Raw genomic sequence first — 19,100 nt, 5'->3', positions numbered from 1 at the left:
GCCATTTATCACTCAATATTCTCTCTTCAAGTTGGACTTTAGAATTGAAATCACTTAAATCAGGATAATTAAGTTTTGTTTTAGGACATTGCAAAGAATCTAATGGAAAAAAAATGGTAAATAATCAAATATCTTATTAATGTTAAACACCGGATGCAAAAGGTGAGTGTTTATATTATTAATGTTAAGTAGCTAGAATACAATTAGTTACTTAATAATGTATAAAAACAAGATTATAAGAAAGAAAGAACTATGAGTACAAAGAAGAAAATATGAATATGTTGTAATGGATTCAGTTTAACTCCTAATGAGTAACCGAAGATGGGAACCTAAATACTAAACCTAATAAGCTATAATATATTGATTTTGTTTATTGCTAATAATGTGTCTGAGTAAAATATGGATGCAAATTAACTTGAATAGGAAAAAAAATTTGTAACAAGGGGAAATGCACCTCTAATTGTTGAAGAGCTTGACTTTAAGCAACTTGAATTAATAATATAAGGAATTAACTTTATCAAGCCGAAATTAAAGACAAGATTTTGCAATTGGTTATGACCAAAGAAGGTTAAACCAATGGATCAAAATCAAGGATAAAACCAAATTGAAATAAGCAAATTGACAAGTGCACGGTTTGAAAAACATAACATAAGCAAGATAAATTGAGATTTATCTGGTGTATAAGCTCTGAAACCAATTTGATATGGAATCCATAATCAACATACGATCCAAACCCACACATAAACAATTAGTATTAAAGCTTAATTCCTAAATAAATCCTCCCTATTAACCTACTGTTGATTTTTGGAGAAAAAATAAATAATTTTATTTATCATCATAAGCAAGATAAATTGAGATTTACCTAGTGTCTAAGCTCTGATACTAATTTGATATGGAATCCATAATCAACATACGATCCAAACTCACACATAAAAAATTAGTATTAAAGCTTAATTTCTAAATAAATCCTCCTTATTTAACCTATTGTTGATTTTTAGAGAAAAAATAAATAATTTTATTTATCATCCTTTAGGTTGTTACATTTAGGGTATTTATAAAATTTCTAACCTACTAATAAGTAAATTCTTATTATACTAAAATTATAATAATATGAAATCATTATTCTCATAAAATCTTAATTACAAAATGCCAAATAATCAAACAATTAACTAATAAAATATGATATTCAACAACCCTCTCAAGTTGGTGCATGGATATCACACATGCTAAACTTGCAAACTAAGTTCTGAAGAGTCATCCAACAGTTTATCAATGCTAAATATGCCAAAAAAAGTGTTGCAAACTAAAACCAGATTTATGAGGCAACAGCTCAGGTCGGGTTCGGCTCAAAAATAGCTTAGGTTTGGCTCAAAACGGCTTGGATTTGACTTAAAACGGCTCGGATTCAGCTCAAAACGACTTGAAATCAGCTTAAATATGGCTAAAAAATGACTTAAACTCAGCTTCAAATGGCTCCAAACAGCTCAACCTCGGCTCGAAAAACGACTTAAACAAATCTGCACGACGCGTCGTGGCTAGAAAAAGGCCGATGATGGATCTGATTTGGTTAAGACAAATCGCAACAATGGCACAACTAGGCGGATTTGGTACGCACGAAGTGTTCTGCGGTGAGTTCTGGTCACTTTGCGGCGAGGTGCGGTGGTTCGGCAGCAGTCTGACAGTAATCTGGCCTTTCTTCCTCTGATCTGGCTCTTTTTTTACTATTTTTAGGGTTTGAAAAAAAATTTAAAATTAGAACCCCAAAATGGGGGATGAAGGTAGCTTTGTAAGTGTGTACCAACTCAGCCTATTGGGAATATTAGGAGTTAAAAGAAAACCCTAAAATTAGAATCCTAAAATAGATTTATTTTGCTTTGATACTATATTGATTTTTTGAGAAAAAATAAATAATTTTTTTTCTCACCATTTGTTACATTTAGGGTATTTATAGAATTCTTAACCTACTAATAAGAAAATTCTTATTCTACTAGAATTCTAATAATATAAAATTATTATTCTCATAAAATCTTGATTATATAATACTAAATAGTTAAATAATAGAATATGATATTCAACACCTACAATTAACAAGTAATTGAAACTAAGATAATAGAGATGAAAGGAAAAGGAATTGATTAAAATGCCACAAGAATACCTTAATAAGTTAAAATCAATTCTCGATTCAACAAGAAAGTCGAAAGAAACCTCCCAAGAAGCAAGCTAGTTGTCGGCTATTTTAACTTGAATACTTTATTGATTTGTTGAATGAATGAAACAATTACAAGAGAGTCAATTTAGCAAGAGTCCTAATAGAAAAAGATTACTTAAAGTAAGACTCCTATCTAACAACGATGCTTCTTCTTAGGTGGCATAAGAACTCTGAATAATAAAATACGTTTAGGTGATAAGGTAAAGGACTCTTAATTAAATCATAATTTTATACATGACATATGACACATTAAGGCCTCTTTATGCTTCATTCGGCTAGCCATGACTTGTAGTATAAGGATTCTTATTCTTCATGATATTGGAACTTCAATCAAAATAAGAAGAGTTGTTGGTAAAGACTCTTTATGCTTCATTCGGCCAGCCATGACTTGTAGTATAAGGATTCTTATTCTTCATGATATTGGAACTTAAATCAAAATAAGAAGAGTTGTTGGTAAGGACTCTTAATTAAGAGGAGTATTCAGTTTGTTGATGAGTTGAAATCCGGTCATGCCTTATAGGATAAAGAATCTTTATTCTTTATGAGTTTGAGGTTGAAATCTGGCTAAGATAAGAGGAGTGATCGGGTAAACTTGTAGAAGAGTTATTGAACAAGTGTCCAAAACATTAAAGATTCTTTAACTTGTAAAAGCATGATTGATTGAGTGTCCAAGACTTGTAGGACTCTTAGTGATTGGTTATCATGAGTTGTAGAAGAGTAAGGACTTTTAAAAATTGGTTTGTAGCAAAGTTGACCGAGTGTCTATGACTTGTAGGAGAGTGATTGGCCACCTCTCCCAATGGTTTAATGGATTCGTCTTCCATCTTTCATGGGTCTCCAAATTTGGTCCAAGTCTTCCTTCTTAATTGATTCATTCTTGAATATAAGCTTGAAAGACTTACTTGAGTTTCTTGGCCCTTAATCTTATGATTGGTCCACTTGCCATAATGATATTCCGCTCATGTGACTCAAAAGCATCTTGATAAGCCCATTTCCATCTGACCCATGTAGCTCATCTCCTTGCCACTCATATGGCCCATTAGGATTTGTGCTATCTTGATCTCCATCATGGTTCCTCTTTCTTGGTAGGTTTACAAACGTTTTACATATGGAAAAAAGGTAAATTGATAAAGTCATTGCATGACTCAAATCCAATGTGATTTTTTATTATGCGTAAAGGTGGGGGAATTACTAGAAATATTGACCCCTAAATTAGTTAGTTAGGTAAATGGGTAGCAAAGGGGAACAATTGTAATAGATTCAGTGATAAAAACCTGTATAGCCAATGACGAAATTATAGAATTGAACCTGGATTTGAAACTCCCTCCTGTGTGTCTTCTTCTCCTTGTCTTTCTTCTGATATCTTCTGTCTGCCTATTTCTCTCTGTCTCAATTTTTTCTTGCATCATTCCCTCTGCTTATCTCTGGTCTATTTCTCTTTTTCTCTCCAATTCTAGTTTTATGCTTCTGATTTTTCCTTTATGTCTAGAATAATTGGAAGTGTTTTAATTTTTTTTTAGTTTACTTAAGTTTATAAGTTTTACTTATTAAGAAGCTATTTATGTAACAGATGATAAATATCTGTTAAGATGGAAATGCAAGTATGCAAAATTTGTTTCAGATTTGAAGTCACTTATAAACTTTGAGATCAAGGGTTCTTTCTGAGAAGTCTTTTCTATCCTCATAATTGTATAGAAAAGTTAAGATGCATATAAAATTTCTAATTTCCTCTTAGATTACCTTGTTTCTAGACCCATCATCTGATCCTTAAACCATAAACCAAACAATTGGCAAAAGAGAAGTGTGTTTTTTACTTCCTTCATCAGCAGGTAAAATCCTTTTCACCTATCTATTAGGAGATTGAGCGATTTTTTGCTCTTATTAGCAGACTTTAGCCAGATAGTTGGAAGAACTTATTAGGGAATTATCTGGCATTTGCTTTGAAGGAAGTGAGGCAGTAAAGGAAATTATCATATCGACCAAGTGCCTACCAATGAAGGTGTTGGAACTAGCTGTGTTGCCAAATCCTCAAAACTAGATTTCCCTCGCTTTGATTGTATGGTTGATCCAATAGGTTGACTTAGTCGTTCTGATCATTTCTTTTGCCACCAACATACTGAAAAGAGAGAAAATGTAGCACTTGCCCTTGAGGACAAGCACTCTCTTAAGGTGGGGAAATGATGTTATGAGCCTAAAGAGGGTAAGTCTCAATGAATTACGGGGTGGAAGCAATCAAGACGGTTCCTTTTTTAGAAGAAAAATGTGAGAATATTCAAAAAGCACCAAGAGGATGCAATCCATATATATATATATATAAAACAAAATATCAACCAGAATATGGTTACTTTTTATAGGTAGTTCTATAAATGTTTTACCATGGAAAACGAAAATTGACCAAGTCAAGGAATAATCCAAATAAGCTTCACTTAGTTGTTTATGAAAGTTGTTGGTTTCTTTCCAAACTTTGAAACCCTAGTGTGTTATGTCTAATGAGCCCTTATTGTTATAATGGGGAAGAAACACACGAAATCTTCTTAACATTCACTGCATCACTTAGTGTTAGAATATTATAAAATATTTTTTATACATAATAATATGATTATCTGTCTAAATATGTAAGCATAATTAGGAAGAAAATAATTAGGATAATTTATGTTGGTTACCGTATATGAATCCGTATACATGTATATATATCTATACTTTTCATTTCAATAAGAACATAAGAGTTATTCAGTATTTTTCTTTCCTAACTCGTTATATGGTATCAGAGCTCAGGTTAAGTTTAGAGTTTTAGAGGTCAAATCACATCAGACCAAAAGAAGGGTTGAACAACCCATTCCCGATGTCGGAGAAAGACAACCACCAATCTCCAACTAGTTCAAAGTGCAGCCAGCACAGTTGTGTATGCGGGAGAAGCCGAGGAAGCGGTTCGTGCGGCGGTTTGTGGCTGTGTGCGGCAGGATTGCCGGAGGAGAGCATTTTCGTGCGTTCTGGGTTCCTATTCGAGGATAGAAGCAACAGAGGAGTTAGGTTGGCCGGTTTTGTGCACGAAACCAGAAGGTTGAAGAGAAAAAAGGTGCGGCGGAGCAAATCACCCGACGGCCAGCGATTCTCCACTCTCCTGCACGATTTGGGGTGTTTCTGCGAGCACCATTCTGGATTAGGGCTGGCATTGAAGTTCTGTGGTGATTACTGGCCGAAAGGAGAAGGTTTGGTGGTTTTAGGCAGGGTTCATGCGGCAACGCAAGTCCTTCGGTGGTTGACAATGAGATCCTTGTAGGATTGTTGATACCCGTGTGTGAAGAGATACTCTGTTTTATTAGATTTTCTAGTTTCTTTGAAATGTTTTCTGAGTATCTCTACTGTTGTGATTTGGGTATTATGAGTGGTATTTTTTTGTAATTTCTGAATTAAAATAGATGATAATATTGTCTGCTATTACTGCCATGAATAAGGGCATATAAAGTGGTACTGTAAGAAATTGCAGAATCACAATCGGATGACACAGACTACTAATATATTGTTGCTGCTATTGTAGTTTATCTTCTGAGAGAACTGTTATAATTTCAGCTGATGAGTATACTAAATTTACTCAATATCAGGAATCTTTGAATAAATTTTCTAATCTTACTGAATCTGGAAAAAAATGTCTTATCTCCTCCTCAAACAGATGGGTGATTGATTCTGATGTTACGGATCACATGACAGGTAATCTTTATATTTTTTCTAGTTTTCAACCACACAAAATATCTTTTCCTGTAACTATTGCTGATGGGTCGACATATAATATTGTGGGTTTGAGGACCACAAAACCAACATCATCTATTACTCTATCTATTTAAACTTGTCTTCAATCTAATTTATGTAAGTTAACTAAATATTTGAATTGTTGTATTACATTTTTTTCTAATCACTGTGTTCTTCAAGATCTTATGACGAAACAAATTATTGATAAAGCAAATACGTCGAATGGTTTTTACATTCTTGATACTTGGGTACCTCGATCTGTTGCATGCTCCAGTATTATCTCTCCATTTGAAGCACATTGTCAATTGAGACATCGATCTCTACCTGTGTTAAAGAAGTTATGTCCTCAATTTCACAATATATCCTCACTGAATTGTGAGTCATGTCGATTTGCAAAACATCACCGTAGTCCATCAAGTCCAAAGGTTAATATGAATCTATTTTTAAGTTAGTTTATTTTGATATTTGGGGCCCCTGCCCTATTCCGTCCAAAACTGGGTTCAAGTATTTCGTTACTTTTGTCGATGATTTTTCTTGCATGACTTGAATATATTTTATAGGAAATCGTTCATAAATATTTTCTAATTTTTGTGCTTTATATGCTGAAATTAAGACACAATTCAATATTTTTGTGCATGTATTGAGGATGAGTGATAATGTCAAGAAATATATGTCAGATTCATTTCAGAACTATATGACTCAACATAGGATCATTCACCAATTCTTGTGGGTTGATACACCATCTCAAAATGGGATCGCTGAGAGGAAGAACAAACATTTACTTGAGACAGCTCGAGCCCTCTTGTTTCAAACACAAGTCCTTAAGCGATTCTGCGTTGATGTTGTTTCTACAGCTTATTTCTTGATTAATCGTATGTCATCAACAATACTTGATGGGATGTTCCTTACAATCTCCTTTTTTCGAACAAGTATTTGTTTTCCGTACAACCTAAGATATTTGATAGTACCTGTTATATTCGAAATGTGCAACCTACTGTGACAAAATTATACTCAAATATCTTGAAGTGTGTATTTTTGGGGTATTCTCATCTCCAAAAAGGATACAGTTGCTACTTTCCAGATCTCAATAAATATTTGGTATCAACTGATGTGGTTTTTTCAGAGAATATACCATTCTTCTCCTCATCGTCCAAGTATACAAGTCCGAAGGTAGACAACAAGTGACTCATTTATAACTTCAAACCAAGCGCCTTTACTGAGCAAACAAATAAAAGTACTCCTCCAGATGATGTGCCTCTAGCTCTACTCTAGTAAGTTGATAATAATGTTCTTGTGTCTCTGACCCGACTACCACCACCAATTGTTCATGTTTATTTTAGAAGACAACAAACTAATGATACATGTCCTGCACCAAATCTGTCGTCATCTGATTCTATCGCACAGGACTTTGATCTTCTCATTGGTCTTTGTAAAGGCAAATGTCAGTGCACCATTCCTACGCTAACTTATCTCATTGCTAATTTTATATCATATGACCATCTCTTTCTTTCATCTAGTACTTTAATTACTTTTATAAATTCAATCTCTATACTCAAGACAGTTAAGGAGGCTCTGAATCACCCTGGTTGGCGTAATGCTATGCTTGAGGAGATAAATGCTCTTGATGATAATCATACTTGAGATCTGGTAGATTTACCTAAAGGAAAAAAGATTGTAGGGTGCAAATGGGTATTTGCAATCAAAGTGAATCCAGATGGCTTTGTGGTAAAACTTAAAACTCGACTGGTAACGAAAGACTATGCTTAAACTTATGAGGTGGACTATTCTGATACATTCTTTCCTATGGTCATATTTATCTCTATCCATTTATCCATATCTATTGCAGCCTCTCAAGATTGGCCCTTACACCAGTTGGATATTAAAAATGCATTTCTTCATGGTGATCTCTTAAAAAAAGTGTATATGAAACAACCACCTGGGTTTATTGCTCAATGAGAGTATAGGAAAGTATGTCATTTAAACAAATCTTTTGTATGGTTTGAAGCAGAGTCCCTGTGCATGGTTTGACAAGTTTAGTGAGGTAGATGTGAGTTCGGATTGAAGAAAAGAAAATGTGATCATTCAGTCTTCTATAGACAATCAACTGATGATATTATACTTTTTATTGTTTATGTTGATGATATTGTGATCACAGGAGATGACCATGTAGAAATATCTTCTCTCAAGTCATTCTTGCATACCAAGTTCAATACTGAAGACTTGGGACAGGTAAAATACTTTTTAGGGGTTGAAGTAACAAGAAGTAAGGAAAAGATTCTGTTATCTCAAAGAAAGTATGTATTTGATCTACTTGCAGAAACAAGAAAACTGGAAGCTAAGCCATACAATACACCAATGCTACTAAATGTACATCTTACTAAAGATGATGATGATCCCCTTGATGACCCAGATAAATACAGACGACTTGTTAGAAAATTAAATTATCTTATTTTGACTCGTTCAAATATTGTATTCCCTGTCAGAGTTGTCAGTTTATGTCGACACTTACAGTCAAACATTGGGAGGTTTTGGAACAGATTTTGTGCTGCTTAAAAAGTGCCCCGTGGCTTAGCATAGTATTCAAAAATTAGGGGCATACTCATATTGAATATTTTACAGATTCTGATTGGGCTAGATTTAAGATTGATAAGAGGTCTACTACGGAATATTGTGTTTTTGTTGATTGGAATCTCATCTTATAGAAAAGTAATAAGGAAACAGTTGTATCTCGCTCAAGTGCAGAGTCCGAATATAAAGCTATGCCCCAATCCATAGGCGAAATCTTATGGATATATCATATGTTAGATGAAGTGGGTTTGAAACCCACATCTCCTGCAAAACTCTGGTGTGATAATCAGGTTGCGGTTCATATTGCTTCAAATCCTATGTATTATAAGAGAACCAAACATATTGAAGTTGATTGTCACTTTATCCGAGAGAAAATTTAAAAAAACTTTATATTTACTGGTTATGTGAAGACAGGATAACAACTTAGTGATATATTCACAAAACTTTTTAATGGAATACGGATTGAATATTTTCGGAATAAACTGTGCATAATTAATATTCATACTTCAATTTGAAAGGGAGTATTAGAATATTACAGAATATTTTCTATATATAATAATATGATTATCTTTCTAAATATGTAAGTGTAATTAAAAAGAAAATAATTAGGGTAATTTATGTTGGTTACATATATGAATTTATTTACATGTATATATATCCCTACTTTTTATTTCAATAAAAACACAAGAATTATTCAGTATTTTTCTTCTCTAACCCATTACACTTAACAATCAGCTGTATAACTGCTGACTTGCTAAATTATCATATTGTATGAAGGTCTTCCCACAATTTATCTCTTTCTAAACGGGGTCACTGTCTAGTAAAAAGTAATTTGAGGATTCAATTCACTAAAACAAACCTTCATATGAAAGACAATGAAAGATACAATGTCCCTATCCGTAAATGATTTTGGAAAACAACAATTAACGAATTAAACCCTTTACTATAGCTTGATAATTTGGAGGTATGAACTACACTTCATGCAAGAGCTAATATTGATGTAATAAAGAAATGTATACTCAAGAAGGCATTAATCTATTTTAATACATCTTAAAGTCTCAGATCGGAGTAGCTCAATATAAGGAAATCCTAACACCCTAAACTCCCCAAAAGAAAGATTCATAGACCCTAATTCTGAGTTCATGACCTCATCCAAAAGTAAAATATTTATAAAGCCATGAGCTGCTGCAACAGGCAGGCTATGGCTATCGGCAAAAGCTAAAATTCACACAAGTAAAAAAAAAGGTCCCTATTGACTTGATCGCCTAACCTACTGTAAGTACTAAACATGTGAGTCTAACGTGCAGGAACTACTGCCACTAGTAACTCAATTTGGTTATGATACTTGGGTCATCCATAAAATTTTCCACAGTTAGAAAAGCTATTTTGCATAGAAAAATTGCTCATCAAACACAAAGGCTAGATATTTTCCAGCTAAAAAGATAGATTCTAGGTATTCTCAGGAGTTTATCAAATCAATAACTGACATCCATATTCAGATTGAAAGTAAGAGGAAGCAACAGAAATTTGGGTCAGATGCTCTAGTTTTTATCAAATAATAACACAAGAGGATAGTGCATTTCCAGACCTACTCTTGTCCACTTCTTGAAATCCTTCCGCAAGACATCCACTAATTTAAGAGTGGACACATCAAACATCTTGTATCTCACTTCAACAAGAAAATGAGAACCACGAATTAGCATAGAAGTATCAAAAGGAACAGCAACAGAAAAGCTGAGGACAAAGCAACCTACATATCTCGTAAAGACCATCACAACCAAAACGGCCAGCACCATTGAGCAACAATGTAGCCATATATTTGTCTTTGGAGGTACAACCAGGGGATGTTAGGTTCCCAGTATCTAGGAGGATGCCAGCTAACTGTGTGTACAGGAAGACCAGAGAACAAACAGATTGAAAAGAGATGTGTGAGTTATAAAGGAAAAGAAGGCTACAGCAATAACATTAGGAGCAGTAACTACCAGAAGTCGACTAAATCCTTGCCCAGCCAATATTTCAGGTGAAGTCAGGGCAAACTTCTCAGCAACAAGCGTGGAGCATGAACAATCCTGGAAGCAGAGATACGATATGTGATTACTCAGGCTGGTCCAAAATTAAGAGAAGCTATGAAAAAGCCACTTGCTCTGTTTATCCCAATGAAAAGTTCCACATTATTCTGAATGATGTTTTTCTTCTCCATTACTACTATTCCGTTTCTAAAGAATCAGTTATGCCACATTATTCTAAAGAATCATTTGAGATCTATTTTCACAAATTCCCAAATGAGATTCCCATGAAAAAGGTGGAAAAAGAAAGAACAATTCTTCTGCCAGAAAACTGAAGTAATGATAAATTACAAGATATAAAAAGGAAGAATTTTAGGGTTATAGAACATTATGAGAGTGATTATATAATCTTGATGTCTTTTACTATGTTATGGAAATATTTAGCTAATTTAGAAGTTCTGGGTCTTGTAAAGTTTGTTCAGGGTTCAATAGTCTTGTTTCTTTTATCTTCACTAGAATTTACTTTCCTATTTGAGAGATAAGTTCTCAAAACCTGGTGTCTATATAGGAGGACCTTTCTTCCCCTAATTTCTCTATTCTTTCCTATGAATTTCTCCATCTTTTCCTTTTGCTTCTTGCCTTGGATCAATTAGCGTCGTAGCTTGTCTATCTCATACCATAAAGTTGCTAAATGGCAACTAAAAATACAATATAGGTCTGCCTCATATTATAATTAAATTTGTGAACTCGTCAAGATCCAGAATAGAATCTCAGAATTCAAATGTATCATTAAAAGTTTGAAGAAATGATACCTGCCCCTCAGTAATAGTCTCAACCCAAGGATATAAAGAGTTCTCCTGTAAGACAAAAATCAGTGTTATTATGCATCCTCACATGTGAATATATCTTGACATAAAAATAAAAATAAAAAACAAAAAAATTAAAAAAAAAAATGCCAAAAGAAAACCATACAGCAACAAGTATGTGTACCTTTCTGCAATTGAAGATTTCAACTACTGCTTCTTTTAGTGCCTGATCCAGAAAGAACATATATCCGTTGTTTATTAATAAGAAGAGAGTTGGTTTTTCTAACAAAATCTTACCTCTTGTTTGGTTGGTAGCTTATCACCATTCAGAAGAACTAGCTTTAGACCACCAAATATATCATAATATGACAGGTCAACCTGTTCAATGTTTCATCATTCAGAAAGAAGAAAATTACACAATAATCATGGCGCACGACTTATGAAACTCAGCTGAAAGTCAATTCATGAAGAGTTCTAAGTGAGCATACTTCATCTGCAAAGATTAAGGATGACTGATCGATTTGACAAAAATCCAGGAGCCATTTTAGCTCAGCATGGGAATTCAGGTCTGCTCTCCTCATGTTGATGACAGGCACAGTGCACAAATGATCATTCTCAAGAGTTTCACTCAAGTAGAAAGAATACATTATTGTTGAAGCAACAGTGCCAACATCTGTGAATAGTTTAGTGACAATTAGAACAACATGATATATTGTTCATTAGCAGTTGGAATACAATATTGGAATGTCTTCCTTTTGCGGACAGAAATGCTTAAAAAAGAGCATAATTTCTGGCAATTACCAGTTGAAACAAAATCCTGGAACATTTTCCTTTTTGGACAGTAATGCTTAGCAAGAGAAATTATTATATATTATGAGAAGGACAAACAAACTAGTTCACCAGATTACCAATAATATAACAAGAATAATGCTTTTACATTAGAGAATAAAGGGAAAGACTGTTAATTTAGTTTGTCCAACTACAAATGGAATTTTTATTTCATTCAAGTTGAGAACAAATTTCTAGATATAAACGATGACTAGGAGATCACTTGAACAAAAAAAGTGATGCAGAAGCAGCATATGAAACCTGAATAAATATTTGTTTTCAGCTATTGAAATATCATTACAGTCTCTTCATCCTCGGTTTCATGCATTACTATCTTTGTTTGAGAAATATTCATGCAGACATTGCTATAATATATGGACCTAGGCATATTCTGTTTAATATATGTTTACAGTACTCCAAACCCACAAAAGCCAACACTTTAATGATCTTGACAAAGTAGCAACGGGTAGAACAATTAACCAGTAGGGATTACCAGAGCCATCTTGCCCAATTACAGCATGTAAGAATCTTCCAGGGACACCAGCATGGAGGTCGTCTCTTCTTGCTTTCAGATACAAGTTAAGTCTTTTGATGCCTTGACATGATTCCACAATTTCCATTTGTGGTGAGTACCCATTATAAAATGATGCTGCTGACCTCGGGAGTGGAATCCTCGAGAAATCGTGCTTCCTTCTATTCAAGATATATGACTTTTCAAATGAAGGTGTCACTAGAAGAGATGAAGTATGGCTATCTTCAGTTTCCATAGACTTGGGACTATAGTCTACTGATTCACTTGGATTACCCAACTCAAGGCTTGACTCTGACTGAACATTTGAACTAGTAAATGGAGTTGTTTTAGTAACAATTGATAAAGCTTCTGATGAAGTATGTTCATAAGATCTGATTATAATATCAGAGGACATGGCTAATTCAAGCTTTGCAAATCTTGTATCACTTATATCAGAAGTCGACCTAAAAAAATTCTGATTTCCAGGACTTCTGTGAATGTCAGAAAAAGAAGCTTGATTCCTCGGGTCACTGTCAACTCTTAACAGACCATTGAAGTATGGATCATAACGACCTCGGATATATGGTTCCTTCAAACCAAAGATAAGAAAAGAAGACAGAATAAATAAGAACAGTGAGGGTGGGAAGAAAATGAAGCTACCAAGAACAGTAATTTGCATAGAAGAAACAAATGAACCAATAACCAAAAAATCAAAGAATCAAAGCATATTAAAATCACTCTTTGCTAACATAATTACTATTAACAATAAAGTTACGATAGTAAGAGATGCAATTCCTATGAGTCCAAACTACAAAGCAGGCAGTTTATATCATAAGATTAATCACTGGCCTAGTTTTCCAATTACAACTTTCTAACCAATGCTCCAAGGGCCACCACCCATGTACAAACAATATTCTAAATCTTGACTTTTTAGTATTTATTATTATAAATCAATATTTGCTGAACAAGACAGAAATCACTTGCCCATTTTTCACATTGCTTTTGAAGTTTGAAGATGTATACATAATTGAACAGCAGTATAGGTTGAGAATCTTCAGCTATCAAAACTGGGACATCGCAAACAAATATATTAACAAGAGAAATCATCCGATTGAATAACCAAAAATAAAAACGAAACATCAACGACAGAACAACTTCTGCTTCCAAAGAATGCGATCGGAAATTAATCAAGATGACGCAAAGAAGCAAATGGAATAATAGACAGCCAAAGCCATGGAAATAAATCAAGTTTAACACTAACCTGAACGCCCGCTCTGTTAGACCTCATTTCAGGGAGAAAAGAGAGAAGAAGACACCAAGAAAAGAAGAGGTGCTTTTGCGCGCTGGCTAGCAGACGGTACGTATAGAAAAATAGAGACGAAAGCCGGCAACAAGAAACCCTTCGTAGAACCCGCCATTACAAGAACTCAAAAGCTGTTTTCGTGCCACCATATTTTGGCGTTTGCGTATGTGACATTTGAGTTCCCTTCGCGAAAGCCAAAACAGAATCGCCTCGTCGCCACCTTTCATCGCCATCATCATCTTCAAGAAAACGAGTCTCCCATAGCAGACACTTTGACTCTTCCCTTTGTTGTTCTCTGGTGCGAACTGACACGAGTTCAGTATAGAGAGAACCAAAGGTAGATAAAGAAGAAGAATCCATGAGAAACATTGAAGAAAGAAAGAAAGAAAATGAAGAGGATGAAGATAATTTTACTCATCTGCAAATATTTTGCTTCCGTGTCTAATGAGGTGCAAGGAGATTCGAGAGTGAAAATAAGACGTTGGATTGAAGTCCCAACGGTTATTAAGTCAAGAACTTGCCGAGAGGAGCTGATTTTAAAAAATTCAAAATTTACCGTGTCTGTTTGAATGGCGGTATAATAAGAGCTAAATCTTAAATTTACTCCTCCGGGTGCGGATCCAAAACTTTATTTGTCTTTTGGGACCGTAATTTAATGAATAATACAATATGATAATATTATGTTATTATATATTAAATATCATGTGATTAAATTTAGGCATAACTCTTATTAAGTTATAATTAAAAATATTGTGCATGACTCTTATTAAAAATTAAATTAAAGTTACATAGCCTTTCTATGTGTATATTTAGGCTTCAGCCAATAATATTTGTACTTCAATTTAATTTAATTTAATTTAATTTAATTTTTAATTGTATAGAATACATATAAGTAAGCTACACCCATTGTGGAATATTATTATCAGTAGCTCTTCTAATTAATAAATTTCGAGAAATTATAATAACTTTTTGTAAAACAATAATATTTTGCCTCCCTCATTTTCTTTTGCTTTAAAACTCAATATATAAATGAAAGAAGTAATAATTTACTAAATATTTGCAAGTAAAAATATAATTAGAACAAAAACAAAATTTCAGTCCTGTAATTTGTTCAAATTATTTCATTATCACTAAATTTCTAATATTAAATAATTATAATTCAAGTATAAGGAGTTAATATTAAAAAAATGAGTGTAAACATTATGCAGCAAGAAAAACTTCATTAAAACATTTCAAGATCAACAACCAGGCAATTAAAATCCAAAAAAAAAAAGTTAACAAATAACAAAACTTGACTGATAAGAGCTGCCATTAATAGAACTAAAGAAACTCAGTATAAGCAAAAACATCAAAACCCCTGGCCTTCATTCTTCCTCTTCTTCATCTCCATCACCACCACCAGCTTTCTTAGCAGCTGCTCTCATGTTCTTCCTCTTCACTCTTCCGGGACGACCACCGCCAAATGGACTTGTGAGTGAGAAATCAATGTGCTTCTGTGAGTCAACCCTCACCATGAAAGATGGAATGTTCACAACCTGTCTCCCAACCCTGCCAAACCAAGAACAAATACATATGTTCAAACAGTAACTTGCTTTTTTTTAATGGAAAGTTATAATATTATATCAAGGTAAACCCAGAACTCGTATTTTACGGGAAAGGTAGAAAATGCATCATCATACTCCTTTCTTTTCCACCAGGGGAAAAAAAGAGAAAAAACAACAATGAACAAACTTTCCTATGTCTTGCAAGATTGCTTCTAATGGAATAAACCAACGACTTCAAATTCATATTGCAGACAGTTTTTCTTTCAATGAGAAAAGTACTTTTTAGGAACGAATACTTTGTTGACAAACTTTAGCATCTTATATAATGCTAAGCTATATCAAAACACAGCAGCAACAGTTCTTTCTTGATATATCAACACCAAAATAATATTTATCAAATATATTTTACCATATTCCTTAAGAAGAATACATATTTGCCATACTGGTGTCTGAAGTGCCGTCAGCTAAAGCTATATGCAAAACAACCGTTATCATCCTTCAGGGATACAACCATATCCATGGTCTCAACAGTAACCAGACAACAGGGTTTTGCAAACATTAAAAAAACTACATGGTTTCACTGTAACATCCGTCTGTCATCTTAATCAGGATTTTTGACAATGAAATCATAATGCCCATAGGAATATTATCCATTGTTCCATTGGAAACCCAAAATCCCTTCAAATTTAAATATTCTCAAGTTAAGTTCTTTCAAAATAGCATCTTATTGCTAGTTTGGGCTTTGCGGTTTTCCCCCAGAAACATGCACTTGGATTAAAACATGTTCAAGAGATACAAAGTAAGATACCATGATCAGAACAACTGTTTAGTAGAAAAGAATCGACCATAAGCTGCTAATATCCCAATGACAGGCACCAAATTAGATAACTTTACCTGATATGCTTCTGTCTAATGAGCACTCTGGCATGATGAATGGACTTTGCCATACCCGACTTGAAAACAAGGGTCTGCAAGCGACGCTCAAGGAAGTTCTCCACGGTCAATGCTAAGACATAATCAAGCTTGTTCTGGCTCTCATCCAAAAGCCCATAGCGGTTCATCCTCCGTAGCAGAGCCTCACCTTCAAAGATCCGGCGTGGGTTCTTCTCATCCAAGGTGAGCAACTCCCTTGCAGCATTTCGGATGCGGCTTAGAGCATACTGAATCCTCCACAACTCTCTCTTGCATCGCAATCCATACTCACCCACCAGCTTCAGCTCAGCATCCAACCGCTCCTTCTCATAAGGGCGGCGTGGCTTCTTGAATGTCTTTCCACCTGCATCGTTCAGGATTTACAGAACATATCAAAACTCAGCCAAGACAAGAAAACAGTTAATTTTGTCACATCCATAAATAGACACCTAAAAGCACCCAGGAGGCATACAGGGAAACAGAAAATGAGCTTACAGTTGCGGTAAGAGGAAACATTCACCATACTTGTCCTTCAGCAAGCAAAAGCCACTCTCCTCACAATCTCAGTCCTGTTAGCAACCACACCTTTTCGTTAAAAATAAACAATTTTGCATATAGATAAATTACATGTACCAGAATTTCTCTTAACCCAAATAACAGCATGTTTAGAATGCGAAATAAATCTAATTAAGCGAAGAGCGTAAAATGAAAATTGCTCACATAGTAAGAAGGTGTTAGACACTTAACCTGGGATGTGACTCATCAACTAAGCCTATTAAGAATGTTCTACTTAGGTGCCTTTTGGGTCCATATTACGATACACAAAAGAAACAAAATCTCTCGTGAGTGAACTACAACCATTGGACTCTCAGCTCAACTAAAAATGAATCACACAATTTACTAATGGAGATAGGGAACTAATACGATCCAAAGAGAAAATAAGGGGAAGTCCTAATCTACTAGGAAGAGTTACAGACCAAAGAATCCAAATAGACAAACAAAGGGGAAAAGTTTTGAAGAAAAATTCATACAGGATCGTATGAAGTAAAGAGAATCAAAAAGAGACAATAAACCATGATCATAACTTATGCAACATACTCTAAATAGCAGACAGACTCCAACTGAGAATGGAGATTTGTTTCATTAATTGCAAAACTAGTCTATATGCAATGCAAAAGAATTATAATATTTTTTGTTTGTAGTAATCTGTAAAACCATTTTTATCATATATGCACTGAAACCCATTCCATTATACAACCAACGAGTTAAGGAAGAAAACATTTTAAACCTTTTCTCCACGCCCTAAACATCATACTACCTACAGACACTGCAAAGCTTAAATAACTAACTGGTTACATGTTCGACAAGTGACAGATAATATACACTGCCATTGACAAATCAATCATGAAGTCTAACATAAACCATTGTAATTTATCAATACCCAGAAAAGGATATTCGGATAGAAAAAATACAAACCAATATTTCAGAAACATAAATCAATCAAGGTAATTTATTGATCCTCAAATAGAAGGGAAATATGTAACACACAAAAAGGTCACATATATCAGAAAACAAAAAAAGTAAACAAAAGAAAACAGAGGAAGCAGCCTTTGGCTCACCTAGTTATTTACTTTAAGCATCAACAAGACACCAATCAATAAACAGAATCGAACCTCAAGTAAAACAGACAAGACAGACGAAACAAGCAACAGGTAAATTGAATAGGCAATAAATAAATCCAAGGAACAAAATTAGCAGGCATTTTCAACATGTATGTTCATTCACTTGTGCCAAAAAAAAAACAGATTGAAAAGAAATCAGACAGAACATAGGGCAAAGACAGCTAAAGCAACACGAAATAAGTGAAATATGGAAATCTGAAAAAAAAAAAAGAAAGATAATGAAACAAAAATCGGAAATAGTGTAATGCCTTCGATATAAATCCACAATCTCAGTTTTCAATTAACGATATTCAAAACAAGAAAAATGAGTAGGGGACGCAATACCTTGTTTGCCGAGATTGGAGCTGCACGCGGTGTTCCGTGAGATTTCTTAGCCGTCGATGCTTCTGATTCCGGCAGTTTCTTAGTGCTGCTAGGATATTCCGAGACGGCAAAAGGACGCGAGTTATGAAAGAGAGGGTATTTATACGGTAGAGGGTAGTGTTAGGGTTTTTTGACAGGACGGGAAAACAGACACGTGAGTTTTCAAGTTTGGATTATTAGCTAAAATAAAATAGATAGAAATTTACTTTTTATTTTTCTAATTTTCTTAAATATTTCTTGTTTTCACTTTTTAAATTTTTATTTTTTTCTCCTTTTTATTACAAGAGCAAAAAAAAAAAGTAAAAATGATACATAAATAATTAAATTTTATGCAAAAGTTTAAAGCAAGGTAGAAAATATTAAATGAAACAAACTGAATTAAATTAAAAAAATTTGGACTCTTCAATTTCAGACTAAAAAAATTATAATCTAAGAAAAAATTAGTCCAATTTTTTTTCAAATTATTTTGATTAGAAATAATTAATTAAGATTGAAAAATTAAAAACTTATAAATCATAATTATCTATGAAATACGTAATTAATAAAATTAATAAAATAAAAAATAATTTATTAAATATCAAATTCATAATTATGATTTTTTATTTTTAAAAAAAAATTAGT

General features: G+C 33.8%; 2 protein-coding genes across 2 annotated transcripts in view; both read right to left on the bottom strand.

Annotated features, from left to right (window-relative positions):
- LOC110806903 (uncharacterized) overlaps positions 1-14,484 on the bottom strand; it is a 39,433-nt gene extending 24,949 nt beyond the window's left edge. Inside the window, exons 1-9 of the mRNA XM_022031892.2 lie at positions 13,937-14,484; positions 12,658-13,264; positions 11,825-12,009; positions 11,634-11,714; positions 11,521-11,562; positions 11,343-11,387; positions 10,507-10,593; positions 10,279-10,405; positions 10,113-10,193 (exon numbers count right to left, since the gene is read on the bottom strand). Coding sequence (XP_021887584.2) covers positions 10,113-10,193; positions 10,279-10,405; positions 10,507-10,593; positions 11,343-11,387; positions 11,521-11,562; positions 11,634-11,714; positions 11,825-12,009; positions 12,658-13,264; positions 13,937-13,963 — 1,282 coding nt within the window. The 5' untranslated portion in view covers positions 13,964-14,484. The remainder of the gene's footprint in view (positions 1-10,112; positions 10,194-10,278; positions 10,406-10,506; positions 10,594-11,342; positions 11,388-11,520; positions 11,563-11,633; positions 11,715-11,824; positions 12,010-12,657; positions 13,265-13,936) is intronic.
- A 694-nt stretch (positions 14,485-15,178) lies between these two features.
- Positions 15,179-18,581, bottom strand: LOC110806909 (small ribosomal subunit protein uS4y-like). The gene is made up of 4 exons (XM_022031898.2): positions 18,441-18,581; positions 16,930-17,003; positions 16,417-16,798; positions 15,179-15,526 (listed from the first exon to the last, which is right to left on the bottom strand). The coding sequence occupies exons 2-4, from the start codon at positions 16,955-16,957 to the stop codon at positions 15,343-15,345; spliced, it is 594 nt and encodes a 197-aa protein (XP_021887590.1). The 5' UTR covers positions 16,958-17,003; positions 18,441-18,581; the 3' UTR covers positions 15,179-15,342.
- Positions 18,582-19,100: the final 519 nt, after the last annotated feature.

Source organism: Carica papaya, chromosome 2, assembly GCF_054855325.1.
Source record: "Carica papaya isolate Zhongbai chromosome 2, ASM5485532v1, whole genome shotgun sequence".
NCBI classification, from domain to species: domain Eukaryota; kingdom Viridiplantae; phylum Streptophyta; class Magnoliopsida; order Brassicales; family Caricaceae; genus Carica; species Carica papaya.
The sequence above is the reverse complement of the archived record's forward strand: the minus strand, read 5'-3'. Positions and strand labels throughout refer to the sequence as shown.

Excerpts from the sequence above, each read along its gene's own strand:
- LOC110806909 (XM_022031898.2), bottom strand. The coding sequence starts at position 16,957 with ATGGTGAATGTTTCCTCTTACCGCAACT. Across the intron at positions 16,799-16,929 it reads TGTTTCCTCTTACCGCAACT|GTGGAAAGACATTCAAGAAG; the intron begins GTAAGCTCATTT and ends TGAACGATGCAG. Across the intron at positions 15,527-16,416 it reads ATTAGACAGAAGCATATCAG|GGTTGGGAGACAGGTTGTGA; the intron begins GTAAAGTTATCT and ends TTGGTTTGGCAG.